Raw genomic sequence first — 24513 nt, 5'->3', positions numbered from 1 at the left:
CCAGGCCTCTCTGTCCATCACCAGCTCCCGGAGTTCACTCAGACTCATGTCCATCGAGTCAGTGATGCCATCCAGCCATCTCATCCTCTGTTGTCCCCTTCTCCTCTTGCCCCCAATCCCTCCCAGCATCAAAGTCTTTTCCCATGAGTCAACTCTTTGCATGAGGTGGCCAAAGTACTGGAGTTTCAGCTTTAGCATCATTCCTTCCCGAGAATACCCAGGCCTGATCTTCTTTAGAATGGACTGGTTGGATCTCCTTGCAGTCCAAGGGACTCTCAAGAGTCTTCTCCAACGCCACAGTTCAAAAGCATCAATTCTTCGGTGCTCAGCCTTCTTCACAGTCCAACTCTCAAATCCATACATGACCACTGGAAAAACCATAGCCTTGACTAGGCGGACCTTTGTTGTTGCTATTTAATCTTGCAGCTGTGCCCAACTCTTTGCGACCCCATGGACTGTAGCCTGCCAGGCTCCTCTGTCCATGGAATTTCCCAGGCAAGAATACTGGAGTGGATTGCCATTTCCTTGGATGTAAGCTTTCCCTTTATAAGCTGATATAATGAGCTGAAACCTGTAGGTGATATTAGAAAGAAAAGGACCTGGCCCACACTTTTTCTGCCACCTGCAAAGACTGCCCTCTCAGATATGTGAGTTTCAAGTCCCCGTGATGTGAGTTGTGCATGAACTGGTGTCCTTTTTCAACACTTAGTTGAAAATCTTGTTTCCTGTGTTTGCAGCAGATGTGCTGGAAGCCTACCCAGAGGTGCTGGAGGCTTCCTCTGGGTGGGGGTGCCCAGCCCCCACCTGCTGCAAGGGCCACTGTTCCCTCCCACCTGCCCCCTTGGGCAATGGGAGCCCTTACCCAGAGGCCCCGCTGGCTGACTCATGTGGGTACAAAACTCAGGTCCCTTTGGTCAAGATGGAACAGACTCTACAGTACTGAATACACTCAGAGTCCCCTGCCAATGAGGCCAGGGACAGATTCCACTGAAGCCACACCTCCCTCAGCCCTGTCCCCTCTTCAGCCTGACCACCCTTCTCCTTCTCCCCGCTCTCCTGGAAGCTCTCCTTTAATAAACCACTTGCACAAAAATCCCCACCTCAGATGCAGGAAGACCCAGCTAGTACAGGGTGGTTCAAAGTCCTAAGTTACAAGAAAAATGTCATCTCCTACATCTCCCTGTCTACGTTCAACTCCCAGAAAATGGAGCCCCAATTTGTACCCAGTTGGAGTCATGGGTTTATCTCAGGTACCTGGCAGAATTCCTGCTGCTTTTACAGGCCCTCAGACTTGTTTTTTAGCACTAAACACCATCTACTCTGCTTTGTGTTCTGATTTCCAAGTTCAGTTTCAGTTTGAAACAGAAGGCATATAAATCTGCGAGGGAACAGAATCAATTTGGGATTGTGACACCTGGAAAGAAAACATCCAGGGCACTTGGGATTTACATGACTCATTTTTGCAATAAGAAGCAACTTATGAGGACTTCTCTGGTGATCCAGCAGTTAGGACACTGTATTTTCATTGTAGGGGGCACAGGTTCAATCCCTGCCGGGGTAACTAAGATCCTGCATGCCTTGTGGCCAGAAAGAATTTAAATAAATAAAGAAAGAATCTACATCTGAATTGAAGTCATTGGTGGGTGGGGCTGGGACAGGTCTTCAGAGCATCACCTCCCGAATTTTCTCCAAGGCCAGGCTCAGGATGTAGGAGATGACGATCCATTCCTGGAGGCAGGGCCAGCGCTCCATACGCACCAGGATGACGTAGTTGAACAGCAGTAGGTACCCCAGGTAGGATATCTGAAAGACAAAGATGGACAGTGGTGTCTGGGGTAGGGGGTGGGAATCAGAGCCTGGAAAAGCTCTGAAACCCTGTTTACAGGGGGACAAATCTTCTAAAACAAATTTTCATTTTTAGGTGCACTGAGTCTATTAGAGGAAACCTTCCACTCACATCACAGGTGCAGTAAGAGAACCTTGAGGCAGGTTGGGAGGCATTTTGTACTTTAGCATAATATGCATGCTGAAAGTCCATTCTCTAAATGAAAGTATATCTGTTGCTAGTGTCAGCTTCATGGGACTTCCCTTATGGCTCAGCAGTAAAAAATCTGCTTGCCAATGCAAGAGATGCAGGAGACTCATGTCTGATCCCTGGGTCGGGAAGATCCGCTGGAAGAGGAAATGGCAACCCACTCCAGTATTCTCTAGGAAATCCCATGGACAGAGGAGCCTGGTGGGCTACAGTCCAAAGGGTCACGAAGAGTCAGACACGGATGCATGCGTGCACATCAGCTTCATGGGGAAATTATGAAGTTGCACAAAATTATGATAAATAGAGAAACTCTGAGTAGTATACTGGTATGCCTGCTACATTCCTGGAAATTGGAAGATGTTACTGACTCCTCCCTGCATTGCTAATTTCCTTCCTGAATCTTCCCACTGCTGATGGACAGGGGAGTTTCGAAAGTGGGGAGGGTGACGATGGGGAATCTGCCCAGCACGCCCAGCAGTCCTGAGGCCCCTTAATGAGCAGCCATGTGTCTGGTGTGCTGCACCCACAACAGGGTCCCTATCTTTGAGGCATGTAGAGCTGAGTGATACAGGAGTGAGGTACGGGGTTGAGGAAGGTGATCTGAAGATGAGTGAGGTTGATTCACTCCAAAGATGAAGAATCTTCAGCTCTAGCCCCTACCCCTCTGGTCCAGGCCCCTTCTAAAGTTTTGGTGGTGTGGGTAAGGTGTATACTAGCAACTGATCATTTGTGATTCCCAGTCTTTTTTTTTTTTTTTTAATGGCCCCTTCCTGATTGTTTTTTTTTTAATCAGGATACAGGCAGCATCCCATGTCTAGTCTTTGCAGGAGGTTAGAGCGAGAGTTCTCAAAGTTCGGTTGTATTGGGAACCCCTTGTACTCAGTCATGTCAGTTGTGTTCAACTCTTTGCAACCCCATGGACTCTAGCCTTGCAGGCTCTTCCGCCCATGAGATTCTCCAGGAAAAGAATACTAGAGTGGGTTGCCATTTCCTTTTCCAGGGGCTCTTCCCAGCCCAGGAATTGAACCTGCGTCTCCTGAGCTGTAAAAGCATGTGACCCCCCTCCCCTACATCTGCAGGCTGCATTTAGAGGCCCTGGGGAGACACCCAAGGCTTGTCAGCCTCTTGGCTCCACCCTCTTTATCCACTTGAGCTCAGGTTCTGGGCCTCAGCTGGTTCTGACCAGAACAGATGGACAGCTGTGGCTTCAGGTGTGGCTGCCAAGAGGTCGGGTGTCCAGGCTCTCACTGGCCTGGGTCCCCATGTAGCCCTGAGGGTGCTGTGCCCCGGAGCTCCGCCTCCACCTTCTGCCTACCCACATCCATCACCCTGTCCATCACCTGCTAATGCCCAGTCACTAATGGAACTACTAATGGCCAGGATCTGCCTGAGATGGGCTATGCCCTGGTACCTGGGGCTTCACAACCCTCCTGAAGACTGCAGTGATTTCAGGAGGCACAGTGTGCCCACCACCCCTGCTGGGACCACCCACAACCAGCCCAGTTTCCTTCAGAACCTTCGAAATTGCTCCAGTCTCTTTGCCCCACTTCTCCTGCCCATCTGCATGTGTAAGACTGGACCATTCTTGCTTCAGGTGCAGTGCTGTCCCAGAGCAATCCAGACAGTGGCCACAGATAGGGCTGTATGAGAGTATGTGGCCACAGTTTGGAGGCCTTGATTCATTCCTCAAATACAGGACTTCATGCTTTGGATTCAACTCTACTTTGAGTGATCCCATCAGTCTTCTGAAAAATAGCATGTGTGAACTTGCTGTCTCAATATGAGTCATCTTTGTTCATTGTTGGACTAGAACTGTATTTTCCTAAGTGTGTATTACTATAAGACATTTGAAAATCCTTCTTCTTAAAGAAATAGAATATGATTATTTGGCTTTATGAAATGGTATATTTAGTCTAGAATGATCACATTCCTGTATATAAATATTATCTATCTAGGTCCAATTTTAGTTGAAGATATGAGTTAGTCCCACTTCATGTGCATAATTCATTTTAATCCACTGATTTTTTTAACTTTTTATTTTACATTGGAGTGTAGCTGATTAATAATGTTGTGATAGTTTCAGGTAGACATCAAAGGGACTTGGCCATATATATACATGTATCCATTCTCCGCCAAACTCCCCTCCCATCCAGGCTGCCACGTAAAATTGAGCAGAATTTTCCCTGTGCTATACAGTAGGTCTTTGTTGGTTATTCATTTTAAATATAGCAGTGTGTATATGTCCATCCCAAACTATCCCTTACCCCCATCCTTCCCCTCTGGTAACCATAAGTCAGTTTTTTAAGTCTGTGGATATCTTTCTGTTTTGTCAGTAAGCTCATTTGTGTCATTTCTTTTTAGATTCTGCATATAAGGGATGTTATATTATTTAATTGAGGATCTGAGTTAGTCTCACTTCTATTTGCATAATTCATCTTAATCCATTGATTTTTTTTTTAAAAGCACTTTTTTGAAGAAGAAGAATCATTCCTCTTGATTCTCACACATCTAAAACATGCTAAGGGAAGCCTTACTGTGTAAAACCAGAACTTGACGATGGGGGCGTTGTAGAATTCACAGATCTTGGTCCCAATGGGGACACTTCGTTGCTTTTTGTGTTCGTTCTCCTCGTCCCCCTTTCTGGAGCTGACATCTGCATTTGCATCCTGAAAACAGAGCAGAGCACATGGCAAGCAGGGTGCCAGATGGGAAACTCCTGAGACCCTAGCCCCACAGTCAACAGACAGGCACCTTCCCAAATCAAAGATTATAAAAGTGTTCTGTATTCTTTTTCTTTTACATATTATTGTGATTTATTAACAATTGAATTTTTCCAACAGCTAATGACAGAAGACAACAAAATTCTGTAAAGCAATTATCCTTCAATAAAAAATAAATTAAAAAAAAGAAAAGGAGTAAAAGATTTGAATAGACATTTCACCAATGAAGGTATAAGGAAAACAAATAAATACATTAATGATGTTCAACCTCAAATGTTCTGTGTTCCTGCAGTGTCTAAATTCACGGCAAGAGAAATAGCAACCATTTTGAAGATGAGGGTTGATGGTCGGGGGCATCACTGACCATATTCTCCTCTTCTTTTTCTTTGCCGTCCTCATTTTCCTTGGATGTCTGATAGGAGAAGTCATCATAGGTACGAAAGTCCAAAAACAAGATGGTTGGGGGGAGAAGAATCCCCATGATAACCTAGGTATGATGAGAAAAGTGGATTTTTAAGCTATGAGAACTCCTGAAAATTTTCCCAGTATAGGTAAAATTTTAAATGATGAGCTTCAGCATTCCTCAGTAAGCTAGCAGCCCTGGAGTGGGTCTGTCTCTGCTCTGATGGTCTATGGCTTATTTGGTTTGGTACATGGATAGAATTGCAGACACTGAGAAATGTGAACAACCACCACATTGTTCAAGATGAACAGCAAGCAGGATGGTGTGGAATCCTAACTTAAAAAGTGAAGATCTTACATTGAGTTTCAAAGCAGGTAATTTTTTAAAGTAAAATATAGTAAGTAAAAATAAATTAATTAGACCAAAATATTTTAAATAGAAATAACTTAGATGTAAATGTGAATATATGGGCCAAGAGTTGGAAGACGAATGTGACACCTCAAAGAAGGATTTGTGGATGTACTTAGTGCCATTGAGCTGTATAGTTAGATATTAAATAGTATGTTTTATATTATGTGACTTTTATCACAATAATAAAAAACATTAAAAAACAAAAAAAGAAGAAAAAAACTCAAAGGTTTTCTGAAGAAGTAGGAATTCTGCCTCAAGAATGTAATACAGAAATCCTGATTTCTGTATTACAGATTCTGATTTACCAGTCCTCATACTCAATCATGTGTGTTGATTCTATAAAATAAATAAATTGGTTCTGTTCTTCTAGGAAAACAAGAAAGAAGAACTTAACATGGGCTCAGCCTAGACAGCAAAATGATGGCCTAACCTATAGATGGAGACCTCTGTCATTTAAAAAAAAAAAAACACATTTCTGTTTTTATTTTTTAATTTTTTTAGCCATGCTGGGCAGCATGTGGGTTTTTAGTTCTCTGGCCAGGGATCGAACCCCCAGCTTCTGTATTGGAACCGTGGAGTTTTGACCACTGGACTACCAAGGAAGTGCCACTCTTGCCATTTTTATCAGTGTTGTGCTGTGTACCTCCAATACTGAGCTGTTTCCAATGTTAAGTCCTAATTTTTTAAAAAACTTTCCCCTCAGCCATCCATTATTAAGAACAACACAAAGGGGCTATTTCTATCATATACTAAAAAATTATATTATAAAACCCTAATAATTAAAACAGTGTAGTACAGGTATATGAAGAGACCAAACAATGGAGCAGAAAGGAAGGATCCAGAAAAAGATTCAAATACACAAAAGTCATTACTTGTGAGACAAACACCACATCCAATGGGAGGAGTAAAGATGACTATTTAATGAACAGTATTGAGAATCTGTGTGATCATCTATAAAATAATTAAGTTGAATCCATATCTCACACAATCACTAGAATAACTGTCTAGCTCAATAATTTCATGAAAGAAAATAGGGGAGGGGAATGCATAGAGAGACAATTAAACAACTTAGAATCATCACATGAGAATTCTTTCATAAATGGAGGAGAAAGCCTTTCTAATGATGTTCCCAAATCAAGACACAATCAAAGCAAAGATCAATAGATTTCATACTTAAATCACAAACTTCTGCCCAGCAAAAACACATATCACAACCACAGGTAAAAAAAAAAAAAAAAAAAACAACTCATGGAAAAATATACTTGCAGCTCTTGACACAGGCAAAGGACAAATCTTTCTAATTAGAAAAGATCTTCTAGACTTCAAGAAGGAAACTTCTAACAACCCAGCAAAAAAAATGGGAAAAGCAGTGAACTTAGGGACATTTGTATTTACAGCAAATCGGTTCATTTTCACTCATAAGAGATATTCAGGGACTCTTCGGGTTGTCCAGTGGTTTGATCCCTGGTCAGGGAACTAAGATCCCACGTGCAGCGTGGCCAAAAATAAAATAACAATAAAGAAACTGATAGCATCTTTAAAAAAGGGGTGGGGGGGAGACATTCAAAGAAACTATGCAAAGATCTCATTTTTTACCATTAGATTGTAAAAATTCCAGTGTGTGCTCACACACCATATTGGTGGGATTGTGGGAAAACTCTCTGCACAATGGCAGGGGGTACACTTCCACAGAAGGAAAGGCTATCAAGATCAAAAGTCCATATCCCCAGGGGGCCAACAGCTCCCCTTCTGGATGTTCACCTAGCAGACATGTGAGGCACAATGTGTGTCCGAGAGCAGCCATGGTGGCCAGGAGTGTAGCACCCCAGGGCTGAGTGACTTGCACTGCGGACTGGCCTGAGCTGTGACAGTCCGCTGGAAAGGAAAACAGGGGAAGCAGGTAAGCATGAAGGAATGTTCTATGTCATAATACAGAAAGAGTTCCCAGAGAAGTGGAAAAAAGGTACATAACAATGACTATGGCAACCTTTGTGAAAAAGAAAAACAGTAAGTATATTTAATTCACCACGAAAAGAAAAGAGAGTATTCATATTCGCTTTACATATGGAAATATACACAAGAAACAAATATCAGTGGTTGCCACTGGGTGGAATAGGTCACATGGGGGACAGGAGTTAGCAGAGAGACTTGTCACACTTTTAAACAATTTTATTTTTATTTTTTTGATGTGCACCATTTTCAAAGTCTTTATTGAATGTGTTACAATGTTGCTTCTGTATTATGTTTTGTTTTTGGGGCCCAGAGGCATGTGGAATCTTAGCTCCTTAACCAGGGATGGAACCAGGGATTGAACGCACACTTGAAAGGTAAAGTCTTAACCACTGGACTGCCAGGGAAGTCCCATAAACAGTTTTAATTTTTTAATATGTGCATATGATATGAACAAGTCAAAGAATTAAAAAAAACAATCCTGGCTTTACAATAATTACATATTTATGTTGCAAATTAAAAATGCTTTGAAGGAAATTTGATGCTTACAAATATTTATACCTACGAATAGACATTATATCAAAAAAAAAGCATTAAGTTAAAAAAAGAAAAGGAAGAGATTGCAAAACACCCACCAAATCTCAAAAACTTAGTACAAAAAAGAATATAGACTATCTCATTAATGATATTTTTCCTTTTGAAAATATCTTGTACCTACTGGTTTAAATCAATATATTATTAAAATTAACTTCAGGACTTCCCAGGTGGTCCAGTGGCTAAGACTCCGAGCTCCCAATGCAGGAGGCTCAGGTTGTCTCCCTGGTCAGGGAACTAGATTCCACATGCTGCAACTAAAAGTTCCCACATGCCTCAATGAAGACTGAAGATCTTGCATGCTGAACTAAGACCCAGTGCTGCCAAATAAACAAATAAGTTTTAAAAGTTAACTTCAACTATTTCTTTTTTACTTTTTACAATGCACTTGAAAAACTTTTTATAGCTATTAAAAATCTTTTTGTAATGGGAATATTTAAAGTTTAAGTTTAAATTTAAAGTACATATGTGATTTATTTCTGTTGGACAGTGCTGCTGAAGACAATACAGTTTAATCTCACTCTTTAAATTCTGGCATGTTTAAAAATTACTTTTTAGTATATATATTCAACTCCTTTTTTTTGTTTGTTTTAGCTGTGCCAGGTAGCATGTGGGCTCTTAGATCCCGACCGGGGATCGAACCAGTGCCCCCTGCATTGGGAACCTAAAGTCTTAACCCCTGGACCACCAGGGAAGTCCTGGTGAACTTTTAGTACGTATGTACCCTATTTGTTTATGGATTGAAGAGCTGGAACATATGGACCTGTAGACTTGATCACAGAGTGGACTTGGGGGTACTCCTCTGCCTTTCTTATTTTCTGCCACTTGGCAGCTGCATGCTAAGGCTGGACCAGACCTTGGTTGTTTTGGTTTTTTTAAATTTTATTGAAGTATAATTGATTAACAATATTGGGTTTAATTTCTGCTGTACAGCAAATTGACTGTTATACATATATTCTTTTTCATATTCTTTTCCATCATGATTTATTACAGAATATTGAATATAGTTCCCTGAGCTATACAGTGGGACCTTGTTGCTTATACATACTATATAAGCTAGTTTGCATCTGCTAATTCCAAACTCCCAATCCTTCCCTCACCCACCAACCCATCCCCCTTGGCAACCACAAGTCTGTTCTCTATGTCTGTGAATCTGTTTCTGGTTCGTAGATATGTTCAGTATAGAGGTTCTTCAATAAACTAAAAATAGAGTTGCCAAATGATTCAGCAGGCCAACTCCTGGCCATATATCTGAACAAAACTATAATTCAAAAAGATACACGCACCCCAATGTTTGTTCATTGCAGCACTATTAACAATAGCCAGGACATGGAAGGAACATAAATATCCATCAACAAAAAAATGGATAAAGAAGATGTAGTACATATATACAATGGAATACTATTCAGCCATAAAAAAGAATGAAATAATGCCATTTACAGCAACATGAATGAACCTAGAGATTACATGGGCTGCTCTGGTTTTTCATCAGTAAAGAATCTGCCTGCAACACAGGAAACGTGGGTTCTATCCATGAGCTGGGAAAATCCAATGGTGAAGGAAATGGCAACCTACTCCAGTATTCTTGCCTGGGAAATCCTATGGACAGAGAAACCTGGTGAGCTACAGCCCATGGGGTCACAAAGAGTCAGATGCAACTGAGCCACTAAACAACGACGACAGGGATTATCATACTTAGTGAAGTTAGTCAGACAGATATCATATAAGGTCACTCACATGTAGAATCTAGAAAAAGAATACAAATGAACTTATTTACAAAACAGAAATAGACTCACAGACATAGAAAACAAACATTTAATAAAGCCAAAGCAAGGAAGGATAAACTAGGAGTTTGGGATTAGCAGATACAAACTATTATATTAAAATACTTTTAATATAATATTAAAACTATTATTACATAATAATTTTATGTAATATTACATAATACTATGTATAAAATAGATAATCAACAAGGACCTACTGTATAGCACAGGGAACTATGTTCAAAAACCTATAATGGAAGAGGATGTAAAAAGGAATCTATATATAACGGATTCACTTCGCTGTATACCTGAAACTAACACAACATTGTAAATCAACTATATTTCAATGAAAATTAATAATAAAATGATAGCAAGTACTTTCAGAGTCATAAGGCAATCTGTAGACACAGAGCTCAGGTGCCTGCCTTAGTGGTGGGTGGATGGTCAGGGGTGCACAACTCATTAGAGTGGACTCCATGCCCACAAGCTAGTCTTGCTGCAGGTTGGGCTCTGGTGTTAGACCACCCGTGTTCAGGTGCTGCCCTTCACCTTACAGCTGGGATCCTAGGCGAGTCCCTTCATCTCAAAGGTTCAGGTTCCCCATCTGTAAGGCAAGGATTGCCACAGGGTCTCCCTCCCGGGGTTGTTCAGAGTCATGGATGAAATAATCCACAGAAAGTGTTCAGCTCAGCCGGGCAGAGAGTCAGAGCCCACAGGTGTCACTTGACACCACATAGCCACGTCACAGGTACCTTCAGGCCAGGGTTCTTCCTCATCCGCAGCCGCCCCATCCACATGTCCGTCAGCAGCATCTGGCTGCAGGTGTGGGCAATGAAGTCCCGGTGTTTGGCTGCCACAGCCAGTTTGAGGCAGGTCGAATTGCTCCAGTTTTTCAGCTCGTACGTCAGTAGTTTCATGGCAATCTGCTCATCGTGCTTGTAGGACTGGTCCAGGAGCTCCACAGCCAGCTGGCCAAAGTCTCTGCCGAGACACAGATGGAAGCAGGCGAGGCAGTGACAGCCACACACTTTGTTAGAGAGCCATGTCCATGGGGACATCACGGAGCCACAGGACACAGAGTCCTTGACTCCCTGTCCTCTCCCAGCAGGGAGCTCCCAGGACATCCCCAAGGGGACAGCCAGGGGCCAGGGGCCATGCTCAGCCATGTTGGAGGCTGACTTCCAGAGGCCCCGTGAGGACAAGTCGGCAGATTAATAAGTCTGGGGAGCCTTGGCTTAGAGAAAGAAGTGTGTCCACGCTTTCATTAGTTTTATCTCCAGGCGCCCCACCGAGTTCTCACAGGGAAGATGGGAGGAGAATCCCCTCATCCTGCCAGCCTGGGGAGGGTCCATTCTGAACTATGCCCAGAGCACTCTGTTCTTCCTAACAAAGCCTGCCCTGGGGAAAACTAGTTAACCAGAGTTCAACCTATTGGTGTTTTATCAGAGCCTGACTGAGCTGAGGGTAGGGAACCCTGTAGCCATCCTGTCCTACCTAAGAGGTCTTTGGGAAGATCAAGTCCCAAAGGGTTGTACTTTGGGACTGTACTAAAGTACAGTACTAAGGCTGTACTCCTCTGAATGTGTGTTTCCTTATGAAAATCAGTTTTGTTGTCTTTGCATTTAAATTGTGTTTCCCAGAAAAAGAATCAAGGACATAGAGAACACAGCAGTGATTACCAACTGGAACTGAGGAAGGGAGGGGGTGGGTAATTGAGGTTAGCAGACATAAGCTTTTTTATATAGGGTAGATAAATAACAAGGTCCTACTGTATAGCACAGGGAACTATATTCAGTATCCTATGATAAACTATAATAGAAAAGAATATTAAAAAGAATCACATATATATGTATACACTTTATTGTACAGCAGAAATTAACACATTGTAAATCAGCTATATTTCAATAAAGATATACTGTCTAAAGTTGTTTTTCCACAAATATCAGATATTAATGTTGTATATGGAATCTAGAAAAATGGTATAATTGATCTTATTTGCAAAGCAGAAATAGAGAACAGACAGAGAGAAAAAATGTATGGATGCCAAGGAGGAAGGAAGGGTGAGATGAATCAGGAGATTGGGATTGACATATATACACAACTAGGTATAAAACAGATAACTAATGAGAGCCTTAACTGTACAGCACAGGGAACTCTACTCAGTGCTCTATGGTGATGTGAATGGGAAGTAAATCCAAAAAAGAGGGGATACACGTATAAGTGTAACTGATTCTCTTTGTTATACAGCAGGAAGTAACACGACATTGTGAAGCAACTATGCTGCTGCTGCTGCTGCTAAGTCACTTCAGTCATGTCCAACTCTGTGCGACCCCATAGACAGCAGCCCACTAGGCTCCTCTGTCTTTGGGATTCTCCAGCCAAGAACACTGGAGTGTTGCCATTTCCTTCTCCAACACATGAAAGTGAAAAGCGAAAATGAAGTCGCTCAGTCGTGCCCAACTCTTAGCGACCCCATGGACTGCAGCCTACCAGGCTCCTCTGTCCATGGGATTTTCCAGGCAAGGGTACTGGAGTGGGATGTCATTGCCTTCTCCAGAAGCAACTAGACTCACATAAAAATTAATTAATGAAAAATTGCATTTCCATAGTTTGCACAAGAAGACAGTCAACAAAAACAATGATAGTCCAGAAACGCCTCAGAAAGACAGAAGGAAAAATATTGACACAATGGACAAAGCATTTGATGAAGAAGCTTTAACAAAGCATTTGATGATACTTAAGTGAGAACCATATTTGCCACCCTTCCTGGAAAAGGAGTGGTTCTCAGAACAACCAGGTCTCCCTGAGCTCTACGTTCCCTCCAGACACTCACTTTGAGTTGTTGTCCAGGTCCTGGGAGATGTCATCCACCAGCTCACTCTCGGAGGACTCGTGGGCCATGGACTTGTAGAGCTTGCATGCCACCAGGGCCTTGGCCATGCTCTCCTCCCCCCGCTGCCAGAGGAAGACCGCCATCTTTTGGCGCTTCATCAGCACAGCCCACACCATCAGCTCGTGGAAGGGGTACTGGAATCGACTCACGGCCGGGTCATCCACATCAATGTCCAACTCCTCCTCCTTTTTCTTTTTCTTCTTTTTCTTTCCTTTGGCTGGCGGCTCGTCATCCTGAGGGGAGAGAAACACCCTTACTGTGGTTCTGCCATAAACATGCAGTAAAGGGTTTCAGGACCAACTGGAAGAAGGGAAACCTTGCTGTCTGCAGGAACGGAGAGACTTCTTAAGTACATCTGTGTGTCCACCCATCTTATGAATTCTTTTGAAAAGGTGCACATGTTTATTATGAGAAGTAAACCATTGAAAATCAAATGAGCTGAAAAGGCATACTACTGTTTGAAGTTTATATTCCTGGGTTGGCAGTTTGTTTTTTTTTTTTTCAAAAGCCTCTAAAAATTGAAGAGAAGCTGCAAAACTGAAAACAAAGAAAACACTTCAATCCAAATCACCCTATGGGAGAGATAAAGCCCAAAACTCATTTCCTGAGGGATGTCTTTAAATACCAACACTCTGAACCAGAGATTAATAGGAACAATGTAGAAGGAGGTGGAGAAAAATATCTTGGTTTTCTACCAGTGGTTTGGGCTTCCCAGGTGGCTCAGTGGTAAAGAATCCACCTGCCAGTGCAGGAGATGCAGGAGGCAGGGGTTTGATCTTTGGATCGGGAAGATCCCCTGGAGGAGGAAACGGCCACTCACTCCAGCATTCTTGGCTGGAGAATCCCATGGACAGAGGAGCCGGAAGGACTACAGTCCATGTGATCTCAAAGAATCAGACATGACTGAGCATGCACACACGTCTACCAATAGTTTAAGGAAGCAGGGGTTCTATTTTGAATGAGATTTGTCTTCTCATGGTTGTGTTATAAATGGAAGGCCAATGCTTTCCACCTCCAAGGGATTATGAGGGGTCATTCTAATAATAGAGCAGGATCCTAAAGGAAGGCATTCATGACTGGGAAAACTGGTGGTGAAACATGCATGTGGCATGGAATCATTCAGAAAACTAAGATCATGGCATCTGGTCCCATCACTTCATGGCAAATAGATGGGGAAACAATGGAAACAGTGACAGACTTTATTTTGGGAGGTTCCAAAATCACTGCCGATGGGGACTGCAGCCATGAAATTAAAAGACACTTGCTCCTTGGAAGAAAAGCTATGACCAACCTAGACAGCCTATTAAAAAGCAGAGACATTTCTTTGCCAACAAATGTTCATCTAGTCAAAGCTATGGTTTTTCCAGTAGTCATGTGTGGATGTGAGAGTTGAACTATCAAGAAAGCTGAGCGCGTAAGAATTGATGCTTTTGAACTGTGGTGTTGAAGACTCTTGGGAGTCCCTTGGACTGCAAGGAGATCCAACCAGTCAATCTTAAAGGAAATCAGTCCTGAATATTCACTGGAAAGACTGATGCTGAAGCTGAAACTCCAATACTTTGGCCACCTGATGCAAAGAACTGACTCATTTGAAAAGACCCTGATGCTGGAAAAGATCGAGGGCAGGAGGAGAAGAAAATGACCGAGAATGAAATGGTTGAATGGCATCACTGACTTGATGGACATGAGTTTGAGTAACCTCCAGGAGTTGGTGACGGACAGGGAAGCCTGGTGTGCTGCAGTCCATGGGGTCACAAAGAGTTGGACACGACTGAGTGACTGAACTGAACTGAACAGACTATTCCAGGCTGAGGATCCGGTACCCAATAGGATAACAGAAGTGGATCTCTGCTCTTTTGCAAATAGCTTTCTCATCAGTGACCTTCTTTTATTCTCACACTGATCCTGAGAGGTTGTTAATGTCTTCTAGTAAGTCAGATGAGGAAGTTGTGGCTTAAAGGCTGAATAATTTGCCCACATTCACATGAATGGAGAGGCTGGGCATGGGGCGGAAAAGGGGGTGGAGCCTGAGTCTTCAATTCTTATGGCAAGTAGTTCATGACTAAACCAAGTTTTATAAGCTCATTATGAGGTGTTCTGATGTTTTTATTGAAAGTATCATATCTTGCCTTGAATTTAAATGTTTTTGCTCTAATTTGTCCCAGTAAAACTGCAGTTTCAGTCATTTAGGGAATATTGAAATTAAAAAAGAAATATAGCTTTATTTTCAAGATTGTATCAAGTCAAATAAAAATCCACTAAGGACTAATGAAATATTGTAAAACAGAAAGCTTTTTTTTTTTTGCTACACTTCAAAACATGCAGGACCTTAGTTCCCTGACCAGGGATCAAACCTATGCCCCCTGCAGTGGAAGCGCAGTCCTAACCAATGGAGTCTGCCAGGGAAGACCCAAACAGAAACCCCTTTTATCCTACCTTTCCATAGTATGTTACTAAAATATTAATTATATGCAACTTCACATAAAATAATTTTAATATTGCTATAGACAGAAAATAACCAACAAAGGGTTCATTTCCCTAAAGTGCATGAACAGACACAAAGCAACAAGTAAAAGACAAGCAACCCAATAAAATAACAAAAGATATGAACTGAAAGTTAAGAAATGAATCCATCCACAATCACAAATCACAGTAACAGCCTCTAAACACACCTCAGTCAGAAATTAATTGGAAAAAAACTAGTACATATAGAAGCAAATTGAATAATAAAATTCCTAAGTTTGATCTGACAGCATGCTGAAAGCTAAAGTCGCTCAGTCCTGTCCAACTCTTTGTGATCCCATGGACTATATATAGTCCAGGGAACTCTCCAGGCCAGAATTCTGGAGTGGGCAGCCTTTCCCTTCTCCAGGGGATCTTCCCAACCCAGGGATCAAGCCCAGGTCTCCTGCAGAGAAGTATATAATTTTGCCCAACAAACTGAGAAAATACATTTGTTTCAACACACGTGGATCATTAACAAAATTCCAGCTGGCATTATTCCTCAATTCTTTTGAGATTTTCAATCTCAACAAGTTCTAGGTATTGGAAATCATACAGTCTACACCCAAAGAGTAATACTAGAAATCAATGAGACTAAGATAACCACAATAACAAAAGTCTGCATGTAGGCAACTTAAAATATGCTTATAAATAACTCTTGGATTAAGGAGGGAATTATAAACTGTTTAGAAATGAATATCAATAAAAGTTCTACTTACTGTAACCTGTAGGAGACCATGAAAAACAATGCTCAGAGAAAAATGTATACTCTTCATGAATTTATTGAAATACAAAGAAGATTGAAAATGGGCAAACACTTTCAAATTGAGTCAATAAAAATAACACAATAACTCCATACAAAGTATATGGAAGGAATGAATACAAATTAAAATATATTAATAAAATAGAAAAAAGAAAAAAGAAAGTTGCTGGGTTAAGCAAAAAAAATACCAATGAAATCCAAAGACAGGTATGGTTAAGAAGAAGAGAAGATATGAAAAAGAAAAAAACTGGAACAAGAAATGGCACACAACTAAAGACACTGAGTAGACTGAAAGAATTAAAATACTCGGTAAAGGTTTATGGGGCTTCCCAGGTGGCTCAGTGGTAAAGAATCCCCCTGCCAATGCAGGAGACATGGTTTCAATCCCTGGGTCAGGAAGATCCCCTGGAGAAGAAAATGGCAACCCACTCCAGTATTCTTGTCTGGGAAATCCCATGGACAGAGGAGCCTGGCAGGCTACAATCCATGGGATCACAAAGAGTAGGACACAACTGAGAGACTAAACAACAACAAAGATTTACACCAGTGAACCTGAAAGTCTAGATAAAGTAAATTGTTTTCTATGAAAATATAACTGACCAAAGCTGACTCCAGAAAATAGAAAGCCTCGATGAACTCCTATTATAAATGTTATTACTATAGTGGTGAAAAAATGGGCCTCTAACAACAACACTGGACAGGCTATTATATAGGAGAGTTCCACCAAGGCTTCACTCAGCAGATAAACCCTACGTGATACAACCAATCTGAGAGACTAAGGGATTATGCAACACTGACTTTCATAACCCTTCTAGTTATGCTGAAGGTCGGTGTCAACTGTGAACAAGAAACAAAACCTTCCACCCTGAATCCATACAGAAATTGGAATGCTACTTAACTCATGAATTTATTTGAGAAGAATCTTTATAATACTCAGTCTTAATATTGTGTTATGGTACTTCTTCTACTTGTTTACGTATTTTCATGTCTAGTGATTTGTTAAGTTCACTTGTTAGGTTATTTCTGGATATTTTTGTCCCATTATGAGGAAACTTTGTTGATTTTCCTGGACTTTCTAGATACAAAATATTTTTCTGCCAATAATAATTTCCTCCTCCTTTTATATATTCTTCCTTTATTTATGTTTTCATGTGGTAAAATTTCCAGAACACTTTTAAAAACCAGAGGGGATAATGATGCCAACAATAATGGGTGAGCTTGATTTGTTCTTGATTTTAATAAAAGTCAGTTGGGTGGCTTTTACCTTTTAAAAAAATATCTATGACCTTTGAATATAATCTGACTAAATCATCCAAGTAAATCTTGGTGTGTGGTGGAGTGGATTTATTCATGGAAAACAAATTCAATCAATTTTATGTTAAATACAAAATGAAGAGGCTCCATGATACCATGAAACCACTGGAAACAAGTCCTACTTACTTCCATTCCCAGAAGTTTGAGAGCTTTCGGCTGCATAATTAAAAGGGAGGGAAAAAAATTCAATGGAATCAGATAACTGAAGTTACAATACTATGAGTTGTACATTATTGATATCGCTAGTAGATTGATAATAGATTAAAAAGTACTTGGGGTAGGGAGGTCAAGAGGGAGGGAACATATACATATAGCTATGGTGGATTTGTGTTGATATATGGCAGAAACATTGTATTGTAATATTGTAAAGCAATTAATACTGTATAACACAATATTATAAAGTAATTATCCTCCAATTAAAAATAAAATTTTTAAAGTACTTTGTATAATTAACAATGAAGGACAAAACTAAGGAAAGCATTTGTCCTTCACAGTTAGTGATATAAAGTACTCTTTTATCTATTAAAACATATTTTCCTTTCCTCTACTTCTGTCAGCCCAGGTCAGGTGAGGAGAGAGACGTGCAGACATGGGACCCCCACCCCAGGGAGAACCACAGAAGTTCACCCACAGAAACGCAGACACAGAGCCATGGGGCTCTGAGTGGGGTGAGAGGAGGGCTTCATGGGAGGTCTCACACATGAGCTGGGCATGGGATACACATGGGGTTTTGAAGTGGGGAGGTGCGGCTGACACATTAGTGGAGTTTGTTCTGAAAGTGGTACATGGTCACCCACAACAGGGTGTGGATAATGAGGGAGAGCCTTAGACGCTTTGATCATGAGCTTGACAGTGATTTCTCAGGCACTGGGGAGCCTTGGGAGTTTGTGAGCAAGGAATGCCCCATCAGGTTCCTCATTTTGGAGGATCAGGGTGGCTCCAGTGGTAGGATGCATAGAAGAAAGCAGAGACAAAGGAGCCCAGGAGGAAGCAGTTGTGAACAAAGGAAGGGGCAGGTGCAAGTGCTGGGCTGTGGGCCCAATGTGTGGAGGGAAGAAAGGATGCTTCACACCGAGAGCCGCTGCAGGAGCATTGGAAGATGTGTGTGGGGATGGGGTGATGAGCTTGGCTTTGAATAGGCTGAGTTACTGTGGAGGTGAGCAAAGAACCATGTGTCGCCCTGGGAACCACAGAAGACTGCGTGTCCGCTGAGCTCTACCCTCTTGGGTCCAAACAGGTTGTTGTAGAGGGTCCGGAAGCTCTTGCGCGTGTAGTTGCAGCGGTAGGCACCACCCATGAGGTACTCCAGTACGAGCCCAATGTCTATGAGGCTGATGTGGTAGTCAGGAGGAAGGTTGCCCTGTAAGGAAAGGAGTCATGTCTCAGGTCCTGCAAGAAGCTCCTGCAGCCTGGACTGCATCACACACCTTGGCGTCGTGGCCATCCCTGCTGGTGATGTGGATGTTAACAGAAGCAATGGGGCGTTAAACAATCTTCTATCTGTTACCACAGGATGGAGGGAGATAAGAGGGTGAACCATGTTCCAGAAAATGGATTAAACTTCCCCATGAGATGAGTTAGAAACCCGCAGGGCTATAGGGGAGAGGTCTGGGCTTGTCTGTGGGCTTGGACAGAATGATCAGTAATGTGCATTTAAACATAAAGGAAAGAGGGACCTTCCCAGTGGTCCAGAGGTTGAGACTCTGCCTTCCACTGCAGGAGGCGCCAGTTTAATCCCTGATCTGGAAACTGAGGTCCCACATGCAACAGAGTGAGGCCAAAAAATAAAAATAAAGAATATATATACATATAAAGAATGTATATGTATGTATAACTGCATCAGTTTGCTATACAGCAGAAAATAACACAACATTGTAAATCAACTATACTTCAACAAAAATTTGATTAAGGGAAAAAATCATTGAGAACAGATGGTGTAGCTGGTACAAGCCTTCCTTGATGTGAATAGATTTGCCCTGTTGAGAGGTGCTTTGACAGCTGCTTGCAGGGGAGAAGGTGTCTTCAGGGGCTGGTGTCCAGATTTTCTACAGAAGGTGGGAGTGAGCACATGATGGGCAGGAGGACTCTGTGGGAGGTAGGGGGAGGACGGGACACTCCTGGGACTGGGACCTTTATGGAGAAATCTCCACATGGTGCCCCAGGATTTTCTGAGAGACCCCAAAGCTTTCAGTAAGAACACAAACTCCCTGAGATGGCTGGGAGTTGGTGAAGGGGCAGAGTTCTGCTGCATAATGGATGAGGCTGTGTTAAGATGAAGGCAGGGTGTGGGCAGAAGGGAGAGGGACTGAGGGCATCCATGCACCTGTAAGCCAGTCGCTCACGCCCCTGGGCAGCTGGCTGATCCAGGAGGCAGAGCTGACCCATCCGTTATAAGGTGAAGGTGAAGTCGCTCAGTCGTGTCCGACTCTTTGTGACCCCGTGGACTGTAACCTACTAGGCTTCTCCGTCCATGGGATTCTCCAGGCAAGAATACTGGAGTGGATTGCCATTTCCTTCTCCAGGGGATCTTCCCGACCCAGGGATCGAACCCAGGTCTCCCGCATTGGAGGCAGACGCTTTAACCTAAGGATCCTATACTATGTGCTATTTCTGGCTTAGTTAACTTCCTGTAGCTGAAATGATGGCGGAAACCTGGGGTCCATCCCATGGAGACTCCCTTGTTGTTATTTAGTCACTAGTCATGTTTGACTCTTTGCGACTCCATGGACTGAAGCCCACCAGGCTTCTCTGTCCATAGGATTCTCCAGGCAAGAATACTGGAGTGGTTGCCATTTCCTTCTCCACTCACGGAGACTACACTTTTCAAATGTCCTCCTTGTGCACAGGGACCTCATCCTTCACTCAGGCTTTGCAAGTTTGTTCAGCCCTCATCGTGATCCTTGATCAAGTCAGGGATTTCACATGAGGGGACAAGATACATCTCTGCCTCGGTGAGCTTGTTGTTTGTGGCAGGGGAGGGGATTAAGGGCCAAGCCACCCAAATCTCGACACGCAGCATGTTCAGACCCCCACTCTGCCTGGGTAGGCAGGTGAGAAGGGGCTTCCTGGGGAGGGTGACACTGAAGCAGAGCAGAGGCTGCTGTAGCCGAGGGCAGAGAGCACTGCAGATATGACCATGCTTGGCCCCAGGACAGAACACATGAGCGTGTGGTGGACCCCGTATGGTGGGCATGTGATGGGCCCAGTTGATGCAAGTGTCTTAGATGGAGCCTTAACTTCGTGAGATGTAGGAGGCTTTGGCTTTCAAGTGAGGGTGTCCTCCTGGGGAGGGCAGGAGGAAAATGATAGAAACCACTTAGGTGAGACCTGGTTGGTTGGGTCTACACTTGAGTAGCAGTGGCTTTTGACTCTCAGTGCTTCCTTAGTTAAGAAATCTGGGAAAGTGGGAAACAAGGGCAGGGCAGTCCCTGGTCCCTCTTGGTTCCCAGACCCAGTGATTCTGCTCTGATCCAATGAGCATTTGTGAGATAGGCTGGGACTGGGGACCCTTTGATGCAATGCTTGCACCTGGACACACCTCTCCTTGAACAACAAAATACAAAGGAACTGTATGGGACTAAAAATAATCGCATACATGTGCACTTGGGGCAAATTCTGAACCCAAAAGATACCGAGAGACCAAACATTGTAACTGCCTCTTTTGAGAAGCCTGGGGCAAAAGCAGGGTACTGCCCCCTTCATATAGCACCATGGTTTTTCCAGTGGTCATGTATGGATGTGAGAGTTGGACTGTGAAGAAAGCTGAGTGCCAAAGAATTGATGCTTTTGAACTGTGGTGTTGGAGAAGTCCCTTGGACTGCAAGGAGATCCAACCAGTCCATTCTAAAGGAGATCAGGCCTGGGTGTTCTTTGGAAGGAACTCCAGTATTTTGGCCACCTCATACCAAGAGTTGACTCATTAGAAAAGACTCTGATGCTGGGAGGGATTGGGGGCAGGAGGAGAAGGGGACGACAGAGGATGAGATGGCTGGATGGCATCACCGACTCGATGGACGTGAGTTTGAGTGAACTCCAGGAGATGGTGATGGACAGGGAGGCCTGGTGTGCTGCGATTCATGGGGTTGCAAAGAGTCGGACATGACTGAGTGACTGAACTGAACTGAACTGAAGAGGTAACAAACCACCTAAGTCGCTCTTCCAGCCTGACCCTGGACACACACCTACTCTCACTCCACTGCCTAAGGAACCAGCTTGCCCTTCCTCAGGGAGCAAGCAAGGGAAACTGTTGTTTGTTCTCATTCCCCATTGCTGCAGCAAGAACCCCAATAAAGCCTCACCTGAATTCCTTGTCTGGCCTCTAGTCAATCTCTGTTGACTGGGGAAGGTCAAGAAGCCAGGTTGGTAACATTTGTAGTAAAAGCCACATTCTCACATCAGTAGAATCAGATATCTGTTTGAAGTCTGAACAGTCTTTCTGGGACTCTGACTGAAGGCCCTTTTCTCCCGTTTGAGTTGTTCCCTCCTGCTCAGAACACGAACACCCATCCGGCACTCCGCATGCCAGGGGCTGCGTTCTGGCTTCATGAATCATTCTATGTTAACCTGGTCTGATTCTCCAGCCTGTGGTGGCCAACAGGACCCCAGAAACTCCACGACAGAACAGGGAGTAGATGGAAGCCTACAAGACTATAAGGGGTTGTCGTGATGGAAAGGATGATGGGGCCGTGAAGTGGAGGTGTCTATCACTGTCTAATGAGGAAACAGGGCCAAGAAGAACTGTTGCGTGGGACACGCAGAATGACATGAGGCCTGTCCTGCTAGGACTTCTGGAAAGAGGCACAGGGAAGGAGTGAGGGCAAATCTGAAACTTGTAGAGCACGGGGGCCCTGGGCAGCAGAGAGGAATTTGCTGTCCTCCCCCACCTCCACCCCTGGCTGGGACCAACCTACCACAAATAGTCATTTAGTGCAAGCCGATTGTGTGTGAGATGAACACCAAACTTGAAGAAGATGACATTTGAAAAAAGTAAACTCTTTTTATGGAGAGAGGAATTCATGATTTCTTATGCCTCCAATAAAATGACACCACATTTGGAAATTTAAAAATTGCTTTAGAAAATGTATTATTGAAAGAAGTCAACAGGTAAAGGACTAGAGAACAGCAGACTGGGACTTGCCTGCTGGTCCAAGGGTTAAGACACCAAACTCCCGATGCAGAGGGCACAGGTTCAATCCCTCATCAGGGAACTAGACCCCACATGCTGCATGGCATGCAGCCAAAAATTAAATAAAAAAACAAATAAACCTTGAAATAGCTCATTCAAAAAAATTATATATATAAACAAAAGCAAAGACAAAAAGAGAAGACTGACCTTTTTAACATCCCTCACCAGCAAATGAAGTGTATTGGGTGGACCCAGTCTCTGAAAGAGAAGCATTCAGCCATATTAAATATGTTTTTCTCTTCAACTCTTAGAGCAAAATCCGACTCTATAGTATTAATGAATTTGTGAAAGCTGGGATGTCATCCACTATTAGCCTATGTCCTTACAACACAGGACTGGTTGTGGGTAAAAAGTATCCCACACGTTCAAAAATATGTTAAATACCATTTATCAGATTATTTTAAAGAGAATCTCACAGGGCACCATATCGTCTTAAAAGTTCACCAAGTTTTAGCAAGCAACTGCTCAGGACCACTTCTACGGCTTAAAATTTTAGAGCAGGGAAGGGAATGTACATCTCAAAATTCATATGGTGAGAATACAAGCCTAGAGGATTTCATCCAAACACTGTGATTCTCATATCAGGAGCTCCTTGTTGTGCAAACTCAGTTTTCCATTTTTATCAAAGCCTCATAAAAAGTGGTAGTTCCCAGGAACAAATGACTGCTCACCCCGGGAACTTTTCACTCTGCTAATGACTCCAGGAGCTGGACTCTTCCTCTGTAGAAACTTGTCCTCTTGCACCATCCCTGAGTTAATGGTTCAGATGGGGTGGGGGTCTAGGTAGCCTGGCAGAGGTGCGTGAGAATGAGACCTTTGCTGAGCCCACTGGTCAGGCAAGAACACTGGCCCTTAAATGATGCATGCTTAGACACTCTGTCATGTCTGACTCTTTGCAATCCCTAGGACTGTAGCCCACCAGGCTCCTCTGTCCTTGGGATTCTTCAGGCAAAAATAGTTGAGTGGGTTGCCATTTCCCTCTTTCTTCCACTAAAGCCGTGTTCTGATGGGGCCAGCTCCTCTCCACTCTCCCTCCTTTGCGATCACTCACTGTGTTATAAAGCTCTTCCAGCCTTGGGATGGTGAGAAAGTGTTGCATGTTGACTCCATTTTCAATCAGGAGCTTCACAAAGTCCACACGATCTAAGACCAGTGCGTCCAGCATGGCCTGCTCCAGAGCGTTCACCTGCATGAGGCCAAGAGAGGGGCGTGAGTACCTGGCGGGTGCTGGGTAGGAGCAAGTTCACAGGGCAGCTGAGGAGGCAGCGAGAACTGGACCTTCCCCTCGAGGAGGGTGACTGGCTCCGAGGGGTCCCTGTGAGCCCAGGAAAGGGACCAGAGCCATCCCACCTACCCAGTTCAGCAGCTCAAGCTTCCGAGGGTCAGTTTCTTCCTCTACTTCCTCCTTCACCTTCCCTTTCTTCTTGCCTTTTCCTTTTCCTCTTCCCCCCTTGGTGGTCGCCGTAGGTGGCTTCTTCTCCTTCTCTGTGGCCTTGCTATCCGTTGGGGGCACCAGGCTTCCCAGGGGCTGCAGTTCAAGCAGGCAGGGTTGGGAAATGGATTAAAGCTTCTCCTTATCCCAGGACCAGTGCCTCCCCTCTGCATGCACATGTGTGCACACACACACACGTCCAGGTACACAGGAGCACACACATGCATGCACAGATACACAGGCACACACACACAGGTGCAAGGATGAGCACACAGACTCATACATGCACACAGGCAACACAGGTACACATAACCTGTGAGCACACACACACACACACACACACACACACACACTTAGCTGTCACAGGCCAGGTTGTCTGGTGGCAAAGACCCTGATCTCGCGACCCTCTATTACTTATAGCTTGAAGTACATTCATGTACTTTAAGTGGCTGTTTCAGTTGATGTGTGCTTTTGTCCGGAGGAAAGGGTGCTGAGAGGAAAATTCAAAGACACCAAAAAGAAGTGCCTGTGGAAAGTGATGGAAACAA

The 24513-nt window shown here is 43.4% G+C and overlaps 1 protein-coding gene across 1 annotated transcript in view; it reads right to left on the bottom strand.

Annotated features, from left to right (window-relative positions):
• Window positions 1–24513, bottom strand: part of TRPM1 (transient receptor potential cation channel subfamily M member 1) — a 120903-nt gene that overhangs the window by 22717 nt on the left and 73673 nt on the right. The window contains exons 12-21 of the mRNA XM_040257108.1: window positions 23888–24061; window positions 23585–23719; window positions 22681–22731; window positions 18568–18708; window positions 17475–17504; window positions 12710–13002; window positions 10629–10857; window positions 5120–5242; window positions 4570–4701; window positions 1675–1803 (exon numbers count right to left, since the gene is read on the bottom strand). Coding sequence (XP_040113042.1) covers window positions 1675–1803; window positions 4570–4701; window positions 5120–5242; window positions 10629–10857; window positions 12710–13002; window positions 17475–17504; window positions 18568–18708; window positions 22681–22731; window positions 23585–23719; window positions 23888–24061 — 1437 coding nt within the window. The remainder of the gene's footprint in view (window positions 1–1674; window positions 1804–4569; window positions 4702–5119; window positions 5243–10628; window positions 10858–12709; window positions 13003–17474; window positions 17505–18567; window positions 18709–22680; window positions 22732–23584; window positions 23720–23887; window positions 24062–24513) is intronic.

This window comes from Oryx dammah, unplaced genomic scaffold, assembly GCF_014754425.2.
Source record: "Oryx dammah isolate SB20612 unplaced genomic scaffold, SCBI_Odam_1.1 HiC_scaffold_16, whole genome shotgun sequence".
NCBI classification, from domain to species: Eukaryota; Metazoa; Chordata; class Mammalia; order Artiodactyla; family Bovidae; genus Oryx; species Oryx dammah.
Note: the sequence above shows the minus strand (reverse complement) of the source record. Positions and strands in the feature narration are given on the sequence as shown.